Raw genomic sequence first — 22,377 nt, 5'->3', positions numbered from 1 at the left:
TTGAAACACATAACAATCAAGATAGAAGTCTAAGGGTTGTAATTAGGCTAAGGTATTGGCTAACAAAGAAAGGTTAAGGATAAACAAAGGTTCTTAAAGCAATAGTAAGCAAAGTAATGAAACAAACACTTAGAATTCACTTTTGAATGCATAAATCAACTTTAAACACCCATGGGAGATTCACACAACACTTAGGGCCAGATTCAACTTTTGGACCCTTTCTTCAACAACCAATACTTGTGAGTTCATTCTCACTTATTTCTCAACTCTTTTCCTTTCTTTTTCTTTCTTTTTCACTTTTTTTTTTTCACGTGCCCTTTCTTTCTTTGGCACACAAAACGTACAACCTCATAAATTTCCAACAAGAAACCTTCCCACACTTGTTTTTTTTGCATAATATTGTTTTTTTTGCATAATATTGGCCAAAAGGTATGGATAGTCCTATTCTAGGTTAGGTAAGGATAATGTGGCTAACAAAGAAAATAGGCTAAATAAGGCTCAAAGGGGTTAAACCTACAATACATATGCAAAGGGTAAGGCTTTTTGGCTCTGGTTTAACAAACAACTTCATCTTATTGTATGTTATGCACTCAATATTATGCTTCGAATGAAATGGGCATGAGTTATAGTATTTGGAACTATAATGATGAAAACGCATTCTAAGTAGCAACTAAGCAAAGAAATAATGAGATCATGCAACGACTTTAGAAAACAAGAAATCACAGATTAATAACTCTCCAAATAAAGTTTAGGCTCAAGTCTCTCAGGGTTGTAGCGTTAGTTTGAGTTTCTTCCTTTAAGTATGTTACAAAAACTGATTTTTTTTTTCTTTGTGATTACATGTGAATTCATAAACGACAACTACAACTAAGCATAAACCAAAGAGCATATCAAACTACCATCCATGTTTGTAACTTTCTTTAACAGTCATGCAATTAAAAACCAAATCCTCATCATTGTTTTGGAAGGTACCCTAAGACACTAACAAAAAAAAAACAAAAACAACTCTAAAAACGACTCTTTTTTGGTTTTTTTCAAAACTTTTTTCAATTTTTTTTTTCAAATTTTTGTATTTTCCTTTCAAAACACTTCAAAACAATGAGTAACAACTTCACAAGTGATAAGTGATAAAATCTGATGAAATTCATGAAAAACACACTTTGTTCACCCCCCACACTTAAACCAAATATTGTCCTCAATGTTTCAAACATAGACTCACACACAACAATCAAACAACACAACTAACAAACATGACAATTATGGCAAAGTAAAAGCGATAAAGAGTAGGATTAAGGAAGGCAAATCTGGTTGTGGAGTCGGAGATTCCTAGGTCTTCTTTATTTGAACACATGGGTTGCCTCTCAAGAAGCGCTTGCTTTAACGTCTTCCAGCCGGACGATACCTTCATTCAAGCTTCACTAGGGCCAACAGCATGGAGGGGTACATCCTCCACGACATGTTCCCCAAAATACTCATAGTAAGGCTTCAAACAGTGTCTGTTCACTTTGAATTCCTGTCCGGTCTTTAAACTTTGAATTTGGATTGCACTATAAGGAAAACATTAGTAACAACAAAAGGACCAATCCATTTAGAACGTAACTTACCTAGAAACAATCGAAGGTGGGAGTTGAAAAGTAACACTTTCTGCCTTTTTGAGAATGTCTTGCTACGAATCATCTTGTCATGGAATGCCTTTGTTTTCTCCTTGTAAATACGAGCGTTCTTATAAGCCTCATTCCTAATCTTCGCAAGCTCATTCAATTGAAGCTTCCTATGAAGTCCATTCACATCTATGTCTATATTGAACGTTTTGACTGCCCAATGTGCTTTGTGCTCTAATTCCACAGGGTGATGGCATGGTTTCCCATAGATGAGCCGAAATGGAGACATCCCAATTAGAGTTTTGTAGGTTGTACGATACGCCCACAATGCATCATTCAAACGTAAGCTCCAATCCTTTCGAGTTGGCCCAACTGTCTTCTCCAAAATCTACTTGATTTCTCGATTAGAAACCTCGGCTTGCCCACTTGTTTGAGGATGATAAGGTGTTGAAACCTTATGTGTGACGTTATACTTCTTAAGCAGTGCCTCAATGGTTCGATTACAAAAATGGGAACCCCTATCACTTATAAGAACTCTTGGCATTCCAAATCTGGCAAATATATTAGTTTTGACAAAATCTGCAACCATTTTGGAATCATTAGTACGGGTGGCTTTTGCTTTCACCCATTTCGATACATAATCAACCACAAGTAAAATACAATTGAAACTATGAGATGAAGGAAAAGGACCAATGAAATCAATACCCCAAACATAAAAAATCTCAACAAAAAAGATAGGGTTTTGAGGCATTTGATCTTTCGCACTTATATTGCCCGTTCTTTGACAACGATCACAAGTCATGGAAAAGTTCTAGCATCCTTAAAGATAGTAGGCCAATAAAATCCACATTCTAAAACTTTAAGGGTTGTGCGTTGTGTGTGTGCCAAAATGACCCCTACATGCATAAGTGTGATAAAAAGTTAAAATCGAATTAAACTCATAATCGTGCACACACCTACGAAAAATCTGATCAGGGTAATATTTCCACAAGTATAGATCATCCCATACATAAAACCGTACATCATTTTTGAGTTTATCATGTTGGTGCTTATTTAGGGGGCTTGGAACTTGTTTAGTCACTAAATAATTCACCAAATCAGCATACCATGGTTCACTTACCTCAATGGTCAGCAATTGCTCATTTGGGAACGTCTCTGGGATAGGTAGTGACTCCTCATCATGCACCAAACGGCTCAAGTGGTCAGCCACCATGTTTTCACTTCCTTTCTTGTCCCGAATTTCGATATCGAACTCTTCGAGGAGAAGCATCCAGCGAATTAGCCTTGGCTTGGCCTCTTTCTTTGTGAGTAAGTACTTCAACGCTGCATAGTCAGAATAAAAAATAACTTTAGTGCCAAGTAAATAAGAACAAAACTTGTCTGAAGCAAACACAATAGCAAGAAGTTCTTTTTCAGTTGTGGAGTAGTTCAATTGTGCGTCATTCAAGGTCTGGGACATATAATAGATGACATGCAACTACTTGTTCTTCCTTTGGCCTAAAATAGCTCCTATTGCATAATCAGAGGCATCGCACATAAGCTCAAAAGGAAGACTCCAATCTGGTGGAACTATGATGAGGGCTGAAGTTAGTATCTCCTTGAGGTGATTGAAGGCATTCTCACATTCTTCATTGAACACAAATGGCACATCTTTTTGGAGAAGTCGGCATAGGGGTGTAGAGATCTTCGAGAAATCCTTGATGAACCGTCTATAGAAACCTGTATGTCCAAGAAAAGAACGAACCTCTCTCACCAAAGTGAGAGAGGGTAAGTAGCGTACAAGATCTATTTTTGATTTATCAACCTCAATTCCCTTTTCTGAAATCATGTGACCCAAAACTATGCCTTGTTTTACCATGAAATGACATTTTTCCCAATTCAAAACAAGGTTAGTTTCAATGCTCAAGAATAAAGTGAGATTAGCTAAGCAATCATCAAACGAATCACCAAAAACACTAAAATCATCCATGAAAACTTCAATAATCTTCTCAACAAAATCTAAAAAGATACTTACCATGCATCTTTGAAAGGTGGCTGGTGCATTACATAAACCAAATGGCATTCGACGATCAACAAAAGTACCAAATGGACAAGTAAAATAAAAGTGGTATTTTCTTGATCATCTGGAGCTATAACAATCTGATTATATCCCAAATAATCATCAAGAAAACAATAAAAAGAATGACCAGCTAACCTTTCAAGATTTGATCAATGAACGGCAAAGAGAAGTAATCTTTCCTTGTGGTGGCGTTGAGCTTCCTATAGTCAATGCAAACTCTCCAACCTGTTTGGATATGGGTGGGCACAAGCTCGTTCTTTTCATTCTTCACCATAGTGACTCCAAATTTCTTTGGAACAACTTGAACCAGTGAAACCCAACGACTATCCGAAATTAGATAAATCACTCCACAATCAAAAAGCTTGATAATCTCTTTCTTCACAACTTCCATCATTGGAGGGTTGAGTCGACATTGAGCTTCTCGAGTTGGTTTAGCCCCATTCTCTAAAAGTATGTGATGCATGCAAGTTGTAGGTTTTATCCCCTTAATATGGCCAAGGTCCATCCAATGGCTGTTTTGTACTCCTTCAACACCTGAACTAGTTTTTCCTCTTCTAATGCCGTGAGTGATGAAGAGATTATGACCGGCAAAGTCTCTTGGTCTCCCAAGAAAACGTACTTTAAATGTTTTGGTAATGGTTTAAGCTCGAGAGAGGGTACCTGAATCACTGAGGGTAACAACTTATTGGTAGAAACGGGAATTGGAATTGGGATTGGAGGCTTACCAATATGTTGTGGCAAGGACTCAAGGGCAGCCACCATTTCCACTTCTTCACAATTGGGCACGGCAAGGGAATCCTCATTCTTGCCTTGAGTGTGCATAGGTTCTGTCCCTTTGTCTTTGAGTTACATTCCCCTTATAATGGTAGTTTCAAGGGCATCACCATTTAGGCCATCAAGGTATCCCAGAGTCTACTACACTTCCACTACTCAAGGAGATACATTTTTTCCAAGCTTTTCCAACCCAAATGGAGAACAAAACTTGTCTCGACAAGTCATAGAGTTAACGAGCGCCCTCGTATATCAGACGATCTTGGTGAACTAGCTCTTGTAGCGCACCGAGATGCAGCGTGCCCCAGACGAGGTGTCCTGAATAAGGACAAGGGTAGACGAAAAACCTCTCCAGCAGCGTCCTGGCAAGCAGCCACTCGACCAGACATGAACCGAGCGTTTGGGTAGTGTACACTCCTGACTGGGCCTTTGAGATAACGTATACTCCCATCTTAGTCCACGGAGGAGAGTGCACTCTCTACTAGGCCCACGGACGAACATACATTCACAGTTGGGGTTAAACTCCGATAGTCAACATGAGCAGCCTTCCAAGCGAAGTGTTCATTCGCGGCTAAACCCGCAAGGAACATCTTACACCTCACATCGAAGTAGGCAGCATGACGGATGGAGACAAGCAGTCACTCAATCCTCCTCAAGTTCAACCGATAGGTTGTGAAGAACTCGCTCGCCTGCTAGGAACACACCACATGCACTGTATCTGCGGCATAGATGAGCCAAACACATGGAAGAGCAGCCTAGACCAGCAAATCATGACTGGGGGCAGCCGAGAGCTTCGCTACCCCCAACAAAGTCAAATTTAGGAAGAAGTAAATAGACTCTTGACCAACATAAGTGATTTCCAATGCAATGAGGTCACCGATAAGACACTACAACGGGACATGACCAACATAAGCAGGTCACCTTTCACGGACAGGATCGAGCAGGCAGAGCCTCTACGCAAGTTTAGCATGCCACATTTCACATCCTTCAAATGAGATGGAAACCCAGAGAAACACTTACCGAAGTGCAATGATCCTCTATCAAAACAACGACGATCTCATATGCAAGATATTCACCACCATTCTATAAGGTGCAGTGTACGATTAGTTCTACACCCTGCCATCACAATCCATTTGGAGTTTCAAAGAATTTTCTTTGGTTTTCACCAAAGAATATTCATCATATCGCTCGATCAAGAAAAAGTCCTACCACTTGTTCAACGTCATGAAGAACCCAAATGAGTCGTTTTACGACTATGTGAAGTGGTTCAAAGTAGAGAAAGCAATGATAGTCGGATGCAACGACTCAATAGCTAGAGCAGTCTTCCAAAAAGAACTTCTAGTAGACCACTCGTTATTCGGAAAATTGATCATGAAAGAAGATTTAACTCTGGCAGACTCTTTTGCTCTGGCAGAGAAACATGCACTTTGGGATGAGGCTCGTCGATGCACATTTAAGGAATTGAAGAAGTACTCGATATCACCTTCTAACTATCCAAACCAGAAGTAACGGAAAACTTATTCATATGTTTGATGGTATCTGAAGCAGAAATAAGCTCTACCATCATATGAAAAGGGCTGGGGGCCCGACTACCTGTATTCCACGGTTCAAAAGCTCTCCTCGATGCTACTAGAAATTCAAAAGTTAACTTTGGCGATAGTTGTTGCAACCCGGAATCTCAAGTTTTACCTTCAGACGCAAGCAATCATCCTCATAATGCACTATTCTTCCCAATCCAGATGCGCGACGATAAAGGCATAGACATTGGCAAATGTAAAGTTTTCTGAAAAACGCAGCAACTCGGCCCAAAAGGCGCCAAGGGCAGACAAACACTAGAAGGACACACTTGGAAGCAAGTTTTGTCTTCATTGCCCTAAAAGATTTTACATAAGAGCAACATGTACCAACAGTTGAACACCACTTTCTGTTACGTGTCACATGGCCCCAGCCAACCCTTGCTTCATAATTCAACTCCAAAGTGGCCCAATACTGGTGGTTGAGCATATTCTATTATGTGTAACATGACCTTAGCTCTATGGCTTCCTACCATGCCTTCACAACACCACAAGGCGACCCCAACGACGACTCCACAGATCCTTATTGCGTCTTCATGCCAAGCTTAGGGGATGCAGCAGAGCGGCTCAACAACGCCCTGGAGGTAATCGAGCACGCCCTAGCCGTGCCTGCTCCACCTGAGGGTGATTTCTGGCATTTGCATGTCGATGACGCATTCAACTACAAAGGTTCGAGAGCAGACGTGGTCCTTGTCACCCCAGACGATTCGATGCCCGAGCAGGCGATCACTCTAGGCTTCAAAGTGTCTAACAACAAAGCAGAGTACAAAACACTACTAGCAAGCATCCGAATGGCAAAAGACTTGGCGGTGAAAAAGCTCGCAATTCATTATGATTCCCAGCTAATCACTAGCCAGACTACTTGAGACGTTTCAGACTTACACCCTCAGTTAAGTTCCATGGGTAGACAACACTCACACGGATGTACTAACCGGCCTAGGCTCCGCCTTCGACCACCAACTCAAATGCTCTATTCCGGTGGAGTATTTAGACAAGCTAAGCATAGAGGTGGAGTCAGCAGCTGAGGTGTCACAGGTTAATACAACTCCAAACTGGCAAGATTCCATTATAGATTACCTGGTCAATAGCAGACTCCTCATGGAAAGATTTGAGTCTAGAAATCTCCAAATAAAGGCAGCATGCTACTACATGTGGAACGGCATTCTTGTCCGAAGATCCTACACTGGATCCTTAGTGCAGAGGGCTCTTGACGAAGGCTACTACTAGCCTACCATGCATCAGGACGCTAAGGAGTTAGTGTAAAAGTATGACCACTGCTAATGCTACAAACCGGTACCAACAATGCTTGCCAATGAGCTACATCCACAAATGAGTCCTTGGCGATTTATGCAGTGGGTAATCGACCTGGTAGAGCCAATGCCGCCTGCTGCTGGGGGCAGAAGCATGATGATCATGGCAATCGATTACTTCACCAAATGAGTTGAAGCAGAGCCCATGATAACCACGACTCAGACAGAATAGAACACTTCATATGGAGGAATATCATTTGCCGATTTAGCATCCCTCAATCCATTGTCACCGACAACAGCCCGCAATTTGTGGGCAAAGATTTGGCAAAGTTATTTCAATAATATGACATCAAGCAGCACATGTTCATGCCGAGGTATCCTCAAGGTAATGGGTAGGTCGAAGCATCCAACAAGACGATCTTCGACTGCCTCAAGAAATCCTTCACCAACAAGAAGGGAAAATGGCCAGACAAACTCCTCAAATGTCTATAGGCATATCTTACCACCAAAAGACGAGCAAATGGTGAAACTTTTTTCTCTTTGGCATTTGGCTCATAAGTAATCATTCATCCCAACATCATCAAGCCAAGTGTCAGCACTCTACTGCCAAGCATTGAGCAAAATAGTAAGAAGATGACCATAAGCTTAGATCTGACAGATAAGTAGCACGAGCAGACCATCACCCGCATCACAGCCTACCAGCAGCAGCTCCTGTTTAGCTACAACAAAAGGGCCAAGATTCGACAGTTCCAACCTAGAGATCTAGTCCTAAGAAATCACTGCCCGCGGAGAATGCTTGAAAAAAAGGGATCCCATATGGAAAGGTATGTACATGATTAACAGAGTAGACGGCAAAAGTAGCTACACCTCTGCTACCATGAACGATAAAGAGATCGAAAAGCAGTGGAACGCCTACAATATGAGCAAGTACCACGCGTGACCTCCCACTACATCAAAGCCCGATGACTCAAGTAGCTCGACTGCACCACCTTACAAGCCAATGACTATCTAATTGTTATGCAGTTCCTACCTTATAGCTAAGTTCTTGTTCGTTTCACTCGTTTTTCAATGAGGAATTTAGAACTAATTTACAACTTGGCTCAGCTCCATGCTTACAACAACTGATCACTCATGCACTTCAAAAAAGACCACGCCCTTCGTAGGGACTCATCGCAGGAATTGCGCCCCCCAAGGGACCAACCATGATATCTAGTGCGATAGGGTAAACCAATTCCTCGACACCCACATGGGTCTGCTCTCCAGTGCGAGAGGATAAACTAATTGCTCTCCAATGAGAGAGGGTAAACCAATTCTCTGACACCCACATGGGTCTGCTCTCCAAGGCGGGAGGATAAACTTACACTCCGAATATCCAAACGTGGATAAGCCGGGCTGCCCTGGTATAACTAGGTGCACGATGGCTTACGCCAAGATCCCTAGAAGTAGCCATAATGGCCTTTTTCAAGGCTTAGCTACCTGAAGGATTTTGGTTCTCTTGGTCTAATACATGAGGAGCTAGGCCCCAGAGATGGAGGGGACACATTATGCAATACTCCGTACAGATGGTTGCCCTGGAATCCTAAATCTGCTACCGAGTGCAATAAGGTAGCCTATAGTTTTCGGAAGACTGCCTACGACTTGCCTTTCGAGCAGTAAAGCCGTGCTAGACTTATACAACCACACATTCTTATGAAAGGTTAAACAAGCTAGTGTGCATATACGAAGCTTTATCCATTGCCGACATGCTACGTAGTCGATAAGCTTCACCTCTGCCAAGCGTGAAACAACCTACACCAAGTCCTAAAGTGTTGTGATACCTGCTACGCAACCTACGAAATTGGAGAAAGCCAAGGTTAAGAACATAAGTTTAACCTTAGACATTGCAGTAGTTGCATTATCTACACCATAGGGATAACTTTCAATATTATAAATTTGATAGTATACGCCCGATCAACAAGTGACTTGTTTTTACCCATATGAACCTACTCCTTGAGATCTCTATTCACATTGGTTGGGTTACCATCACTCTTGGTCGATGTTATAAGAATAAATCTCATCCCCCTCAATGTAATAATCATCACTAGCATTTAGCTTAGTGGATTTGTCAGAAGATATGCCAGATCCAATCCTGACCTCAAAATAATTATATCAAATATATATATATATATATATATATATATATATATGCATAAGTCATTTGGCTTAGGCTCTCATAACTATGATATCACATACAATGAACCAGATAGTCTCTTCCACAAATAGTGGGATATCTCAAACCAAACATAGAGTCTCGTCTATATAAAATGGGATGTAACAAAGAGGTTGTTAAGCCTCAATAAATATCTTTTCCAAAGGCTATCAACTCATGATCCAATCCAAAATGAACTTGCATATCTATCTAAGATATATATCTCCAAAATATGATATTAGCACGTATAATATTTACCACAATTATCGTTATACTATAAACATAATTGATAGTATCTTAAGTATATTTAGTGCTCAAGATATTCCTCTGTAGTAATCCATGAGAGATTTTTCGAGTACTTCATTTCCACTAATTAAATGTTAGTCTTAGTATCTCCTCGCATCATACTCAATTGAAATTAAATCTTAGTATCTCCTCATGTCCATCAAGGAATAACTGCACATGGGTGGGCCAAGTTTTTCACAAAAAATGTCCACTAGGCTCCACCATTTTGGTCCCTGCCCTGTCCCTATATATGGGGACTTGGCTTTTTTTTTTTTTTTGTGCTAATCAGTGGTCCAAATTTGATCTGGAATTTTTTATTATATAAACTTGAAATTTAGAGTAAGTACTATAGGGCTTTCTCATTGGAGATAATATTTTTTTAAGGACACAAAAATTCTTTTAAGTCTCTAAATAAGTTTTCAAATGTGGTGGTGGGAGTGGAGATGCTCATTGGAGAGCCTTATACCTCATTTATAAGCTTTAAGGACTAGGATGGGAAATATTCTTAAGTCCTTACGGTGGTGAGGAAGGCTTTAAGGACTAACATTAGAAATGCTCTTAGGTGAGCATATATTTAATAACTATACGTTGTTGGATTTAGTTGATATTTAATCTCAACTGTTTGTAAATACCCACCGTTTAAACTCTCTCTCACCCAAGACCTCATTGCACTCACACACAACTCTTTCTCAACCCTGTTCTCTGTTGATCTAAACAGTAAAAAACTAAAAAAATCAAAAAGCTATTAGGACTGTTGATTTCTCAATAAACAAAAAAAAAATAGTAGGACCCATGCATGATGCAGCAAGGAATAGATGCACATGGGTGGGCCAAGTTTTTTCATTCAAAATGTCCACTAGGCTCCACCACTTTGGTCCATATATTGTCCTTACATGTGGGGACTTGTCTTCTGTATTCGATGAGCCCCTATACTTTAGAGCATTTTCAATGGTGCCTTTAAAACAGTTCGACCATCGTATTTCCTTAAATTTAAAGACTTGGTGACTTCTTATTGGGTGGAGCTTTAGTTCCTATTGTATAAGGACTACCCGGAGACCTCAAATATTTCACCACGATTAAGGCCTGTATAGGGACAACCAATGGCGGAGCCTATTGAGATTTTGAGTGGGAAATGAGGAAACCCACATGAAAGCTTACATGTAGCTGTTAAGCTATTTCCTCCACACACACGATTACTCCATTAGTCATCATCATACAACTGCTGACGTAGCTGTAGCGTGGGTCCCGCGTACACATGCTTTTTTTTTTTTTTTTCTATTACAAATCAACGGTCCAAAAATGATTTGAAATTTTTATTATATAAACTTCAAATTTAGGATACATACTATAAGGACTTTCTCATTGGAGATAATATTCTTTTAGGGACACAAAGATTCTTTTAAGTTTCTAAATAAGTCCTTAAATAGGGTGGTGGGAGTGGAGATGCTTTTGGGACTCAATTTTTGGTGTATTGGAGAGCCTTATTCCTTATTTATAAACTTTAAGGACAACCATTAGAGATGCCCTTAGGTGAGCATATATATCTAAACTACATATTAATAGAACCCTTTTTGTCAACCAAAAGAGGTTGAAAATACTATTTAGTCTTCTATCACAACAAAAAAAGATAAGGGCAATAACTTACACAAAACAAAATTTTGCTGTTTTTTTGTTTAAGCATCATCTATAGGTGAGAAAATAAAAAATAAACCTCTCTCACTCTCTCCTTAATCTCAATTTTAAAAACAAGAGGAAATTGTAGTAATGGTCGTTCAACTTTAACTCAATTGGATGAATGGTCACTCAACTAAAAATCCATGATCATTGGTCCCTTAACTTATCAAAACATGTTGTTATGGTCTTTTCGTCAACTTCGTTAAAACTTCCGTGAAAATGAGTTACATGCCACACACGTGGGGCTAAATCAAGGGGTAAATATAGAAAACCAAATGAAAAAAAAAATGTAGCAATGGTCTCTCAACTTTAACCCAATTAGAAAAATGGTCCCTCAACCTTGGTTCCTCAATTTTAACTCAATTGTAGCAATGGTCCTTCCAACATGAGTCATTTTGACGGAATTCTGATGGAATTGACGAAAAGGATAATAACTGTATATTTTGATGAGTTAAGGGACCAATGGTCATGAATTTTTAGTTGATGGAGCATTGCTCTAATTAGATTAAATTTAAGGGACTATTGCTACTACAATTTTCTCTAAAAATAAAAATAAAAAAAATTTACAGACTTTGTGTATGGGCATATATTAGTATTTAATAACTATAAGCCGTTGACCTCTAAAAAATATTGGACCTGGCCTGCCCCTAAAATATCGACACCCTGCCCCACTCTGTCACATTTGACCTCTAAAAAATTTGGACCTCCCCCGTACCCGACCCAAACCTTGTCTACTCACCCCGACCTACGGTTCCTCTACTCGTTTGCCCACTCTTAGTTGGATTTGGTTGAGATTAAATCTCAACCGTTTCGTAAATACCCACCATTTAAACTCTCTTTCACCCAGGACGTCACCGCACTCACACACACGACTCTCTCTCGACCCTGCTCTCTGTTTTTCTTCTTCGGCACCCCTCCCCATTACCAACTCATCTATCATCTCACACAGAGAGAGAGAGACCAAAGAGAGAGTAGTTGATTGAGTTCGTCCGAAGTATGATTCAAAACCGATCTCAGGATGCGTAACATCCCACTGTGACGCTACCACCAAGATTCGATTTTTCATCCTCCAGCTTTCACCATGAGTGCAGGTCCTCTCTCTCTCTAAAATTGATATGTTGGGGTATTCTTAAATTAGTGAAAGATAATGGAAAACCCAGGTGGAATATTTGATTTTGATTGCATAAGTTTTGGCTGGAATTGATGATTTTACAATATAAATATGTCAAAACTTGTATGAATGCAGAGAAAGGGTCTCTTTAATTATTTATTTGGAGATTGTTTGTGTTTTCTGAGTGCCCTTTTGGGAAATAAACACATTAGTGCCATATCTTGCTTGCTTATTTGAGTTCAAGGATGCTGGTGAAAGTAGCTCTTCCCAGGGAAAAGTTGTGGCAAATTTTAGAGGTTCAAACCGATGGCTTTTCAAGTTTTCGGTATTATAAAGTTGTGAAATTTGGGTATGATGGGTTTGTATTTATACTTGGTGATTGTATTTTAAGTAGGCTTTTCTCTCGGCATGAACTGGTATTCGGGACTTCTGACATAAAATTAGCTTCTTATTGCCTAAAACTGAAAAAAGACATTTCCCAACTCATGTTGTTACTTCTTTGGAATTTTGGAAATTCCATGTCGCCGTCGTCATCTTCCAAGAAGAAGAAAGTATGCAACGGCAAGATGAGGTTGAGGAGGAAAAGCCTCTTGCTGATATAACCAATATCTACACTATCTACAACTACAACAATTCCGTTCAATATCATTTTCGGATCAGCAGAACTGTTTCATTCCCTTGCTCTGTCGTATCTGCACAAATTCCAGGAAAAGAAAAGTAATTGGGGTTCGGGAGGAGGTTCAAGAGTCACCAGCCGCTCCAACTCCAAGTCTCTGAGGATGGGTTTGGCTGCCTATGACACTATGTGTAATCTAATGTACTAATGTGTTTGCTAGAATTAATTGTTGCTTCTATATTCTGGTAGGCCTTCGAATTTTGGGCTTGATTGATTTCTCATTAATCTCATCATAATAATTAGTTCCCTTTCTACTTGAGTATAACTATAAACTTATAGGATCCTCTAGAACTTGAGGTACAGTGAATTTAGTGGTGGATGAGTATAAACATTAAAGCTCAAAATATTGCCACTAGTTGTTTTGCAGTTGTGGTGCTTTGCGGAACCCATTATAATGAACCGTATACGCCATGTGAATAAGATTGTAGTATTGTACTTGATGCACTTGTGCAGACAGTTCTCCTGCTATGTTAGAATTGGCCTTTGGCCTGCATGATGTCAGTGTTATTTGTATTAAAGAGAGATGAAAATCTTGGTCAGGGACTCAGGCCTAATCACGAAATAGATATCACCATTCTTGCAGTAATATACATGTATCTCATTTTTGCTTAAAAGTGTGATCATTTCTTGTAGGTGGTGCCTTTGGTGGTAATAGGGGACTGAGCCCAGTTCCTCCGGAGAAAGGTGTCTTTCCCTTGGATCATATGCATTTGTGTGACCCGGTAATGTCGCTTATTTGATTGATGAACATTCTTTTTCACATTTGTTTTCTCTGTAGAAGCAAGTTTGTCAAAAGCTGGTTTTATGTTGGAGTGGGTTCAGTACGGTTGTTAAATGTGAAAGTTTTGATTATATTTCTTTGTCTTGTTTGAAGTTCTTAGCTTCTTGGCTTTGTTTTAGGAGAAAAAGGAATACCTCAGTTGTCTCAAAACTTCGGGCCACCAATCAGAAAAATGTAGACTCTTCTCAAAAAAGTACCTGGAATGCCGCATGGAAAAGTGAGTTTTTTTGGTTTTGTGTAAAACAAATTGTAATGCTTTGATCTGGAATTCGTTCTGCGACATTCTTCTGCATATTATTCAAAACCAAAACAACTACCAACTGCATGGCACTCAAAAGCTTGAAGTATAGGTTTTGAAGTTTCAGAGGTGTATGTTGGGCGAAAATAGCATAAAGTACTAACTTCCCTGCATAAAAGCTTTTCGTGTCTTTCCCTCACCTTCTGGTGGTAGGTTTGTATCAAAAAGCACTTCTGGCATTAGGTTTGTGTCAAATTACGTTATAGGTTTGTTCGTGAATGTAAAAATGAAATCATTTGTATTTTGAGGAACCATAATTTGAATTTGGCAGATTTAGCTATCCTATTTCGTGGATGAGACTTTTTGGCGTATATAAATATGATGAAGGTCTTGAACCAAAAACTGAGGAAAACAATTTAATGGTAATTCAAAATTGGCCGAAATATTAGAAAATTGTCAATTCATAGCTATTTGAGCCCTCATTCCTTGTATTGTCTCTTTCTTTTTCACATACAGATTTGTTATGAACTTTTGATTTCATAGACCGTTTATATGCATCTGGCAGGAACTTGATGGCAAAACAAGACATGTCGGAACTTGGATTCGTCAGGGAAAGTAACTCGGACGCTTCTGGAGAGAAGGTTTCCGAGCGGATTGCTAACTAGATCGGATGATAACTTAGAAGAGGACAGTAGTTGGGAGAGTTTTACTGAACATTGAATCTTGATCATGGAAGAACTACTTGTAAAGGATCCAAAAACATTAGTGTTTTGGTTTTTTCAAAAGATGTTAATGGTTTATTTTCGTAGACTTGTAGAGAAGGCAATGAAGCTAATTTTTGATAAGGTGAATCAAATTTAAATTTGACATTTTAAATGTCAAAGGACCCAAATAAGACTCAAATAAGATATGATAGGGAGCCTTGCGGTCAGGTTCCAGAAAAATGTCAAAAGGCAAAAACTTCTGCCCGGGAATGTCATTTCAAGTCAATCAGACAAGGTCTTATATTTTATAAAGAGTTTTATGTATTAATTTAGTATGTAATTAATTTAAAATATCGTTAGCAGTAATTTTGGTGTTAATTGTTTTAACTTTTAACTATATAATTTTTTTTTTTGAGTAGTGCTAAAGAGATTAAATTTGTAGACTAATTCTGTAAACGAAATGAAATGAAAGTTGATGATTGAATTATTGCTTAAGCGTTAATTAACATACGTATTGATAATATATTATTTAATTTACAAATTTAGCGTTACCCTTTGTTCTTTGTTCTTGAGAACAACAGTCTTGCAGAAACAAAGAGTCCAAAACCTGAAAGAAAACAGAACGGCTGGCGGGAGAAAAACTCTATAACAGAGAAAATATAAAATATTTCTTGGGAGTTTCTGCACACACTCTCTCTCCTCTGTCTCTCTCTCTCTGCCTCGACGGCCACGCTGGTGAAAGCCTCCTTTTTTTTATGACTTACATGGATCCATTTTGCTTCCCTTTTCTCTGTTTCGGATTTCCATGGCTCTCCATTTGTCTCCCATCAAACCTCACCTCTTTAACCACTCGTAAGCTCTCTCTCTCTCTCTCTCTCTCTCTCTCTCTCTCTCCTCACACAGATACTGTAAATTTTAGACCTTAATAATTTATTATTATTATTATTGCCTTTAAAATTCTGGTATCTGGGTCTAATTGGAAATTTGGTTATGTGGATTGTTCATGGCTCATAGGAATTTGCTTCTGTTGGTTGAATTGATATCCAGATTCTGTATTCAAACGGGGTTTTGAGGTTTTCTTTTTAAATTACTTCAAATTGCTTTTAATTAAATTAACATTTGGGTCCAACAAAAAAAGAGTTAATATGCAGTATTGGTCCAAATTCTGTGAAGTTGATAACTTTGATTCAATGTCAGTTCTGTAACTTATGTTTGTATATAGACAATACAAACAGAAACCAAAGAAGAAGACTAAATGTCATAAAATATCTAGCGGTAGAATTGCCATGTTCACTTACATGGAATAAGAATTGGAATCATTTTGATTCTTAACTTTCCTGCGTTTACTAAAACATGGGTATTGGAGTTGTTACAATTTCTAACTTTGCCTATATTTATTAAAATATATGGAATCGTCGGGTTTCTCTTAAAATCCGTAATCCAATAGCTGAAAATCAAGAATCACAACAATTTGGGAGGGGTTGATCCCATTTTCCATTCCTTCTATCCCTTGCTTGATAACTTACCCCATTCTAAGAAAACTTGTAGTTTATTGTGAAGACTCCTTCAATCATAAATTCTGATAGCAACTTCTCTTTTTGGGACAGAAGAAGATGTGTAAGATCAGAAAACCGACAAAAGACAATTGCCAATGTGCATAAGCCTTCAAGGTGCAGCACAAATGAACAAGGAATCTATGGCTTTTCGACTAAAAATCATGTGCTTGGTTTATTGGTTAGGTGTTACAATTCGTCGAGGTGGTCTTCATCTTGGACCTCAACATCTACAGCTTGTACAGCTTTTTCTCGTCAAACAACTTGTGAGAATGGTGCCTCAGTGGCTAGAACTCATAATCATGAAAACGAATTTAATCGGGTTAATTGCCTCGAATGGGTCTTACATGAATCAGCTAGGAGCTTCTCCATTGCAGTTGAGTCACTTGAATTGCCAGGAAGTGGTCCAGAGCTTGCAATGGCATGGTCTGGGAAGGATGTGCATCAATGGCATAAGCGGATTTCTTATCAGGTATAGCATATGTTTTGCTTTCCTCAAAGCATGTTACAAACATTTTATAATGCCTATAGAACAAATTGTTTTTGCTGTTGAATTGTGTTAGCATGATTAGCGTCAATATTTGAAAGGTAGTTTTGCTGCATTTTCTGCATCTCTTTTATTTGTTTGGATCACTGAATTGAGCAAGATGTTACTAGTTAGTACAAATGAATTTTATAATGGACTACCATGGCTGTGCAGGTTGCAGTTTACTCTTTGTTGAAAACAGCAATCGAAGTAGAAATCTTGCTTTCCAGTGAACGTCATTGCAGCGCTTTTCCAGTTAGAGATATGTAAGTTTTCTATGTTAAAGGCTTAATGTGGCAAATTGAATTTGGTTGTCTTAGTTATAGTGCCTTAACTGAAAAATGTTTGACTTAGTAATCATTTTCTAAAGAAAATGTGTCAGACTGAATGTTTAAACTTTGCTTAATACGTTCTTCTTAGCTGAGCATTATTATTCCTTTTCCATTTTGGATGCAAATATTGAATGTCTAAACTTTTCTTAATTCGGTATTTTATCTGTTTCAGCTTGACCCCAAAGATTGATTTGATAGGCGAATACATCGAGAGTCAACTGAACATGAGGCACTCAGAATTAGCAGAATGGTTTAGAGTGGTGGAACAGCCGCTTATTGCAGGATTTTTCACTCCCTTGTTGAGGAAGTGGTCTATGGAATATGCTGGAAGGTTTGCTCGAATAATTTGTGCTCTTAGCCTAATATATGAAAAGTCTTGTGTTATCATTTGCCACAACAATCAGTACATTTATGTTTTCAATATACGACGGATTCCTGTGCACTATTTTATGCAGATGCAGTGACAATAACCTGTCCATCTGAAATTAAGCATATAGCCCTAAACAAAGAAATCTTCAGTGGTGTTGCAGGGATGGTTGTGGCAATAAGCTGCTGTGCTGCAGTGGCTAAATTGGGTTACGGTCGTGTTAAGTGCCCTTATTTTGCATTTTCACTTGATGACGTAATTGTAGAGCTCATGGATCACTCACACAGTTTTGTGTCAGTGGAAAGACTACATAACTTAGCTACCGAGGCAGGATTTGAATTGGATTTCCTGTCCCATTTCGGTAGAAAGGTTCTGCTGAGCAACAAAAGTGAAGAGGTAGAATTTTGGATTGGGTTGGCTTATAAAAAACTATCAATGGCATTCAACAAAGAAAGTATGATCCTAGGCAAGCAGAATTTTCATCACAAGGTCAAATTTATATTTCATGATATTATCTTCAGACTCTGGTGTCTCAGATGCATTAATCATTTGCTAACTTGGCCCTTCTTTTATTTTTATTTTATTTTATTTATAAATATAGAACCTTCAGCTCATGTCTTGAGCGTTTAATTATTGCTCTTATTTATCAAGTTTTGACAGGTTCAAGGAGATACTTTGGCTACCTTAGGACTTTTTGCATATCTTGGGAGAAGGACTAGATTATTCTTGTCAAGGATGGGCATAAAGGATCTTGATGAGCTAGTTAAGGACTTCCTAAGGTAAACGGCTTCACGCTTAAATGTTTTAATTCAAAAGTGCCAAAAACATAAGAGGTTGAATTGTCTGCCTGCAGCTACTTGGAGTGTGGTAGCCTTTTCATTCACCCAGAGCTTTCTTCCATAGCAGTTTATCAACACTTCATGGAGGTCCGTTTCTAACCTTAGTAATTTTGATGCAGGTGAAAAATACAAATCATACTAATCTTTAAAGTTTACCTTTATAGGTGGTGACTGATGAAATTGGATGGCTTGATTTCTATGCTGCATGTCCTCCGAAAAGAAGTCAAGAGAGGCGAAAAGGCAAACTGCATGCCATCCAGGCAGAGAAAGAGATTGCTCTGTCTGCTGTTTTTACTGTATGCTATGATGTTTTCTCCGGGTTTGCTCACTTCAGTCGTTCAACTCAACAGTCCTTAGACACTCATTTGCTAGACTTCTTGCTCCACAGGTAAAACATTCCCATTTTTTTCATTGAGGTTTGCTTCTGTAAGTTTATATTATTTGTTAAAGTGGCCAATGAGGTTTTCAACATTGATTTCTCAGCCAGAGCTTGCTAACTGTTTGTTTGGAAGACTACTGGGCTGCTTATGATAAATCATGGTATTATTTCTCTGGTGGGTTTGTTACATTTTATTTTCGAGTACTAAATCAGCACTACCACGGAGGAAGGAGATAAATGTGCTTGTTTTTTGTTCTTATGTTTCTTTTCAAAGCAGTGAGTTGTTAAAGATTACAGAACCTGGTGCTCGTCGCGCATCATTTGTTGGATCCATAGTTGCATCCAAGTTATCTGTAACAATGGAGGCGCAACAAGAGCCAAGTACCTTGACAACGTCAGAAGATTGTCAAAATTATAATCCTCAGCGCAGGCTTAACCTGAGAAAGGTATTTACTTTCAAAAAAACAACTACTGCTGTAAAAAAATAATCAAATGAAATAAATTAATTAATTAAGAATAAAAGAGCTTCACATATAAAGATAGTTTGTTTACCAGTGGCTACATTATCAGTCTCAGAGAAATATATTAAGTTAATTAACTGAGCAAAAGCGTTGCATGGTCTCTACACTCTCTACTTGGTTTCTACCGCTGCATATTATCTAATTGTTTTGTTACATGGTTGTGATCATTTATTTTCTTCAATGGAAGGATTCCCCCTCTCCCGGGACGGAAACTATAAGCTCCATGGAGGAGGGAAGTGCCACGAGATCAAAATATCATCAGCGAAGTTTAGTTAGGAAGTATAGCAACAAGTTGGTATCTACAAGCTCCGTAAGTCTAATAATCCTTTGCTTCTTAGAGATGAGTTTATATCTATGTCTTGTTGAACTAAATTACATATTGTATTTGATGCTAATACTCAACATTTTTTTTTTTTTAATTTTTTGTAAGGATATATGGATGGGTACTCAGTTGCTTATCATAGACCTAACGACTTACGCAGAGCTACTCCTCAAACAATTGCGTGGCCACAAGGTTACAAGGCTGGAAAGAAAAAAGTTGAAAAGAACGCTAAATGACATCACTTCACTTATACCAATTACAATTCTCATGTTACTTCCTGTAAGCACTAATTTGACCTTTTTTCTTTCCTAAGATTTGCCAGGTGTTTTCATTTACTTGCACAACGTATCTAGTTACCTTCTAGCATTATATAGATTTACAAAAAGAAAAAGACATCGATTGAACAGCTGCGACTAAAACTATTGGTTGCATTCACCGCAGTTGCATTTCGTGCTAGCTCATGCTGTTCTCTATGATATGTTAAAATGCTTGTGACTGTACTCTATTATATTTGTACACGAGTCAGATTTTATCCCGAGCGGTTAATAAGCGAATTATACAGAAGTTAACTATTTCTCTCTCTTTTCTGTGACAAGGTATCAGCTGTAGGTCATGCTGCATTGCTAGCAGCAATCAACAAGTACATACCAGGCCTGGTAACGTAAATTTACCTTTGCCATTTTTGTATCTTTCTTTTGAAGAAAAATCAATTTTGTAATTCATAATCGTAATTTTTACTGCACGTAGATTCCATCTCCATATTCTTCGGAGCGGCTGGATGTGGTGAAACAACTAAAGAGAACCAAGAAGATGGAAGTAATTAGGACATGGAACAACCTTGAAGATCCATCTTCTAGAATAACGTAAGTTATTGCTTTGTGGTGCTGCTCGCTTTACCCGAGTTGGAATAAACTGGTTTATAATATGAAATTAGTGTTTGTGAATAGTCAAAAACGAATAAATATCACGAATTATTGTGACGTAGTTGTGCCTGTTGACCCATAATTGCATGCCTCGATATGGTTTGCAAACATAAATAACATTTGAAATGCAGTACATAGTTTCAAAACAGAACCTTTTACTACAATTTGCTTAGTAGCTTAGGCATGTGTTACAGAGCAAAGGCACCAAGGAGTTGAGTGAAAAGGGGAGGGAGGAGATGGTTCGTAGAGGGATAGGGAATTGGGTAGGGTTTGGGGTTGTAGTCGTAGGTATCTTTAGGGTTGATATTGGTAGGGTAGTGAAAGACGCGAGTTAGACAGGAAACGGAGAGAAAACTCATCCCTTAGGCCTTTCCTTTCTGATTTCAAGGAACGAGATGATGACAATTTAGGTTTAGGAGGATCAAAGTCAAATGTCGTGACAAGAACAAGCACTCCATGTGAGGCACATAAACACATCCCCAACCAGGCAGGAAAAAAAATCGTTCTTGGCTTAGGACAAGAATCTAGTGCACAAAAGGTAGACTTTCCAACCTCCTAGATGGACAAACTTGTATTCGAACAGGGCACGAAAGTGAGGAGGCGAGGTCAAAGCAAAGCACTTCATCTCAGGTGGAGGGAAAGATCTTGGTCCCCAGAAATGCGTAAGCAAAGGGATCACGACTAGTTAGGGGAGGTACAGGAAGAGGTGGCCGTTGTGTTCCATGAATTGGGTCGATTACTTCAAAAGACAAGGGCTCATAAGCGAACCTAGGGCTCTGGTTCCAGAGAGCATAGAATTTCCCGTTCAGCAGAGGATTTCTTGGGTTAGCCATTACGAGTTTTGCAGGAGCACTCTACCAAATACTTGAATTTGATGCTGTGGATGAGATACCTAGGGCTACTCATATGCTTGAACTCAAGGGTACATACGACACAAGATCATCTTCTTGTTGTCGTCATATTTTTCAGACGGAGAAGAAGACGAGGAGTCCATTGTTCTTCGTCTTCTTTCTTCTCTTCCCTAGGGCATGCCCAATTAGGGTTAGGGCATCCATAGCTCATTTCTTCTCCGTGCTAATATGTAAAAATGTATGCATGCCTACGCAATCCCCCAAGGAAGCCCTAGGTTGCCCTCAAACATCAATTTATTTGATTATTTTGCCTTGCCACACACGTTTTTCTCACACAACTAAAACGTGAGGTGGGATGTTAAATACCATTAACTTTTAAAAAAAATAACGAAAAGTTCAATAAAACTTTAGTTTTAATAAAAATTGATAAATAATGAATAGTACTAGGAAAAGGTAAAAATATGATTGTTCATTAAAAGTGAACCATACCGGGAGTGTTTCGTTAAAACTCCCTTTTTTACCTTTGAAGATAATTTTTATAGGGAATATAGTTCTGTATTTTCTTTTTATCCCTTGCTTGGCGCGAAGGCTATTGGTTTGGGTTAGGATACGGTACTAAAGGTCCTCGAACTTCCAGGCGGTTTTTCTTTGGGCAACTGTTCGCTGTTGGATCTCGCCAATATAGAACTAAACCTCGCTGCGAACAGTCAAATCAGAACTAAACCTCGCTCTTCTTTCTTTCCTTGCGGGCATGAAGCACACCAACAGCGTTGCGTGATTCAACTGTGTTGTTTGCACTTGATTGGGTGGACAGTTGATCGGAAGATAATTTCAATTTGTCCGGCCAACAGG

At 38.8% G+C, this 22,377-nt stretch overlaps 2 protein-coding genes across 3 annotated transcripts; both read left to right on the top strand.

Annotated features, from left to right (window-relative positions):
* Positions 1-12,226: 12,226 nt before the first annotated feature.
* LOC137708628 (uncharacterized) lies at positions 12,227-15,010 on the top strand. The gene is made up of 4 exons (XM_068447747.1): positions 12,227-12,493; positions 13,823-13,911; positions 14,090-14,187; positions 14,774-15,010. The coding sequence occupies exons 1-4, from the start codon at positions 12,484-12,486 to the stop codon at positions 14,871-14,873; spliced, it is 297 nt and encodes a 98-aa protein (XP_068303848.1). The 5' UTR covers positions 12,227-12,483; the 3' UTR covers positions 14,874-15,010.
* Positions 15,011-15,494: 484 nt separating this feature from the next.
* LOC137708803 (uncharacterized) lies at positions 15,495-20,798 on the top strand. 2 transcript variants are annotated; one of them, XM_068447956.1, is made up of 14 exons: positions 15,495-15,764; positions 16,520-16,937; positions 17,166-17,257; positions 17,496-17,654; positions 17,843-18,179; positions 18,351-18,469; positions 18,544-18,616; positions 18,694-18,917; positions 19,013-19,069; positions 19,186-19,354; positions 19,617-19,739; positions 19,860-20,030; positions 20,348-20,407; positions 20,499-20,798. In XM_068447956.1, the coding sequence occupies exons 1-14, from the start codon at positions 15,718-15,720 to the stop codon at positions 20,616-20,618; spliced, it is 2,169 nt and encodes a 722-aa protein (XP_068304057.1). In that variant the 5' UTR covers positions 15,495-15,717; the 3' UTR covers positions 20,619-20,798. The 2 variants fall into 2 exon arrangements, with proteins under 2 accessions (XP_068304057.1, XP_068304056.1); XM_068447955.1 differs by having other exon boundaries at positions 19,183-19,354.
* The last annotated feature ends 1,579 nt before the right edge of the window (positions 20,799-22,377 follow it).

This window comes from Pyrus communis, chromosome 11 (assembly GCF_963583255.1).
Source record: "Pyrus communis chromosome 11, drPyrComm1.1, whole genome shotgun sequence".
Taxonomy (NCBI): domain Eukaryota; kingdom Viridiplantae; phylum Streptophyta; class Magnoliopsida; order Rosales; family Rosaceae; genus Pyrus; species Pyrus communis.
Note: the sequence above shows the minus strand (reverse complement) of the source record. Positions and strands in the feature narration are given on the sequence as shown.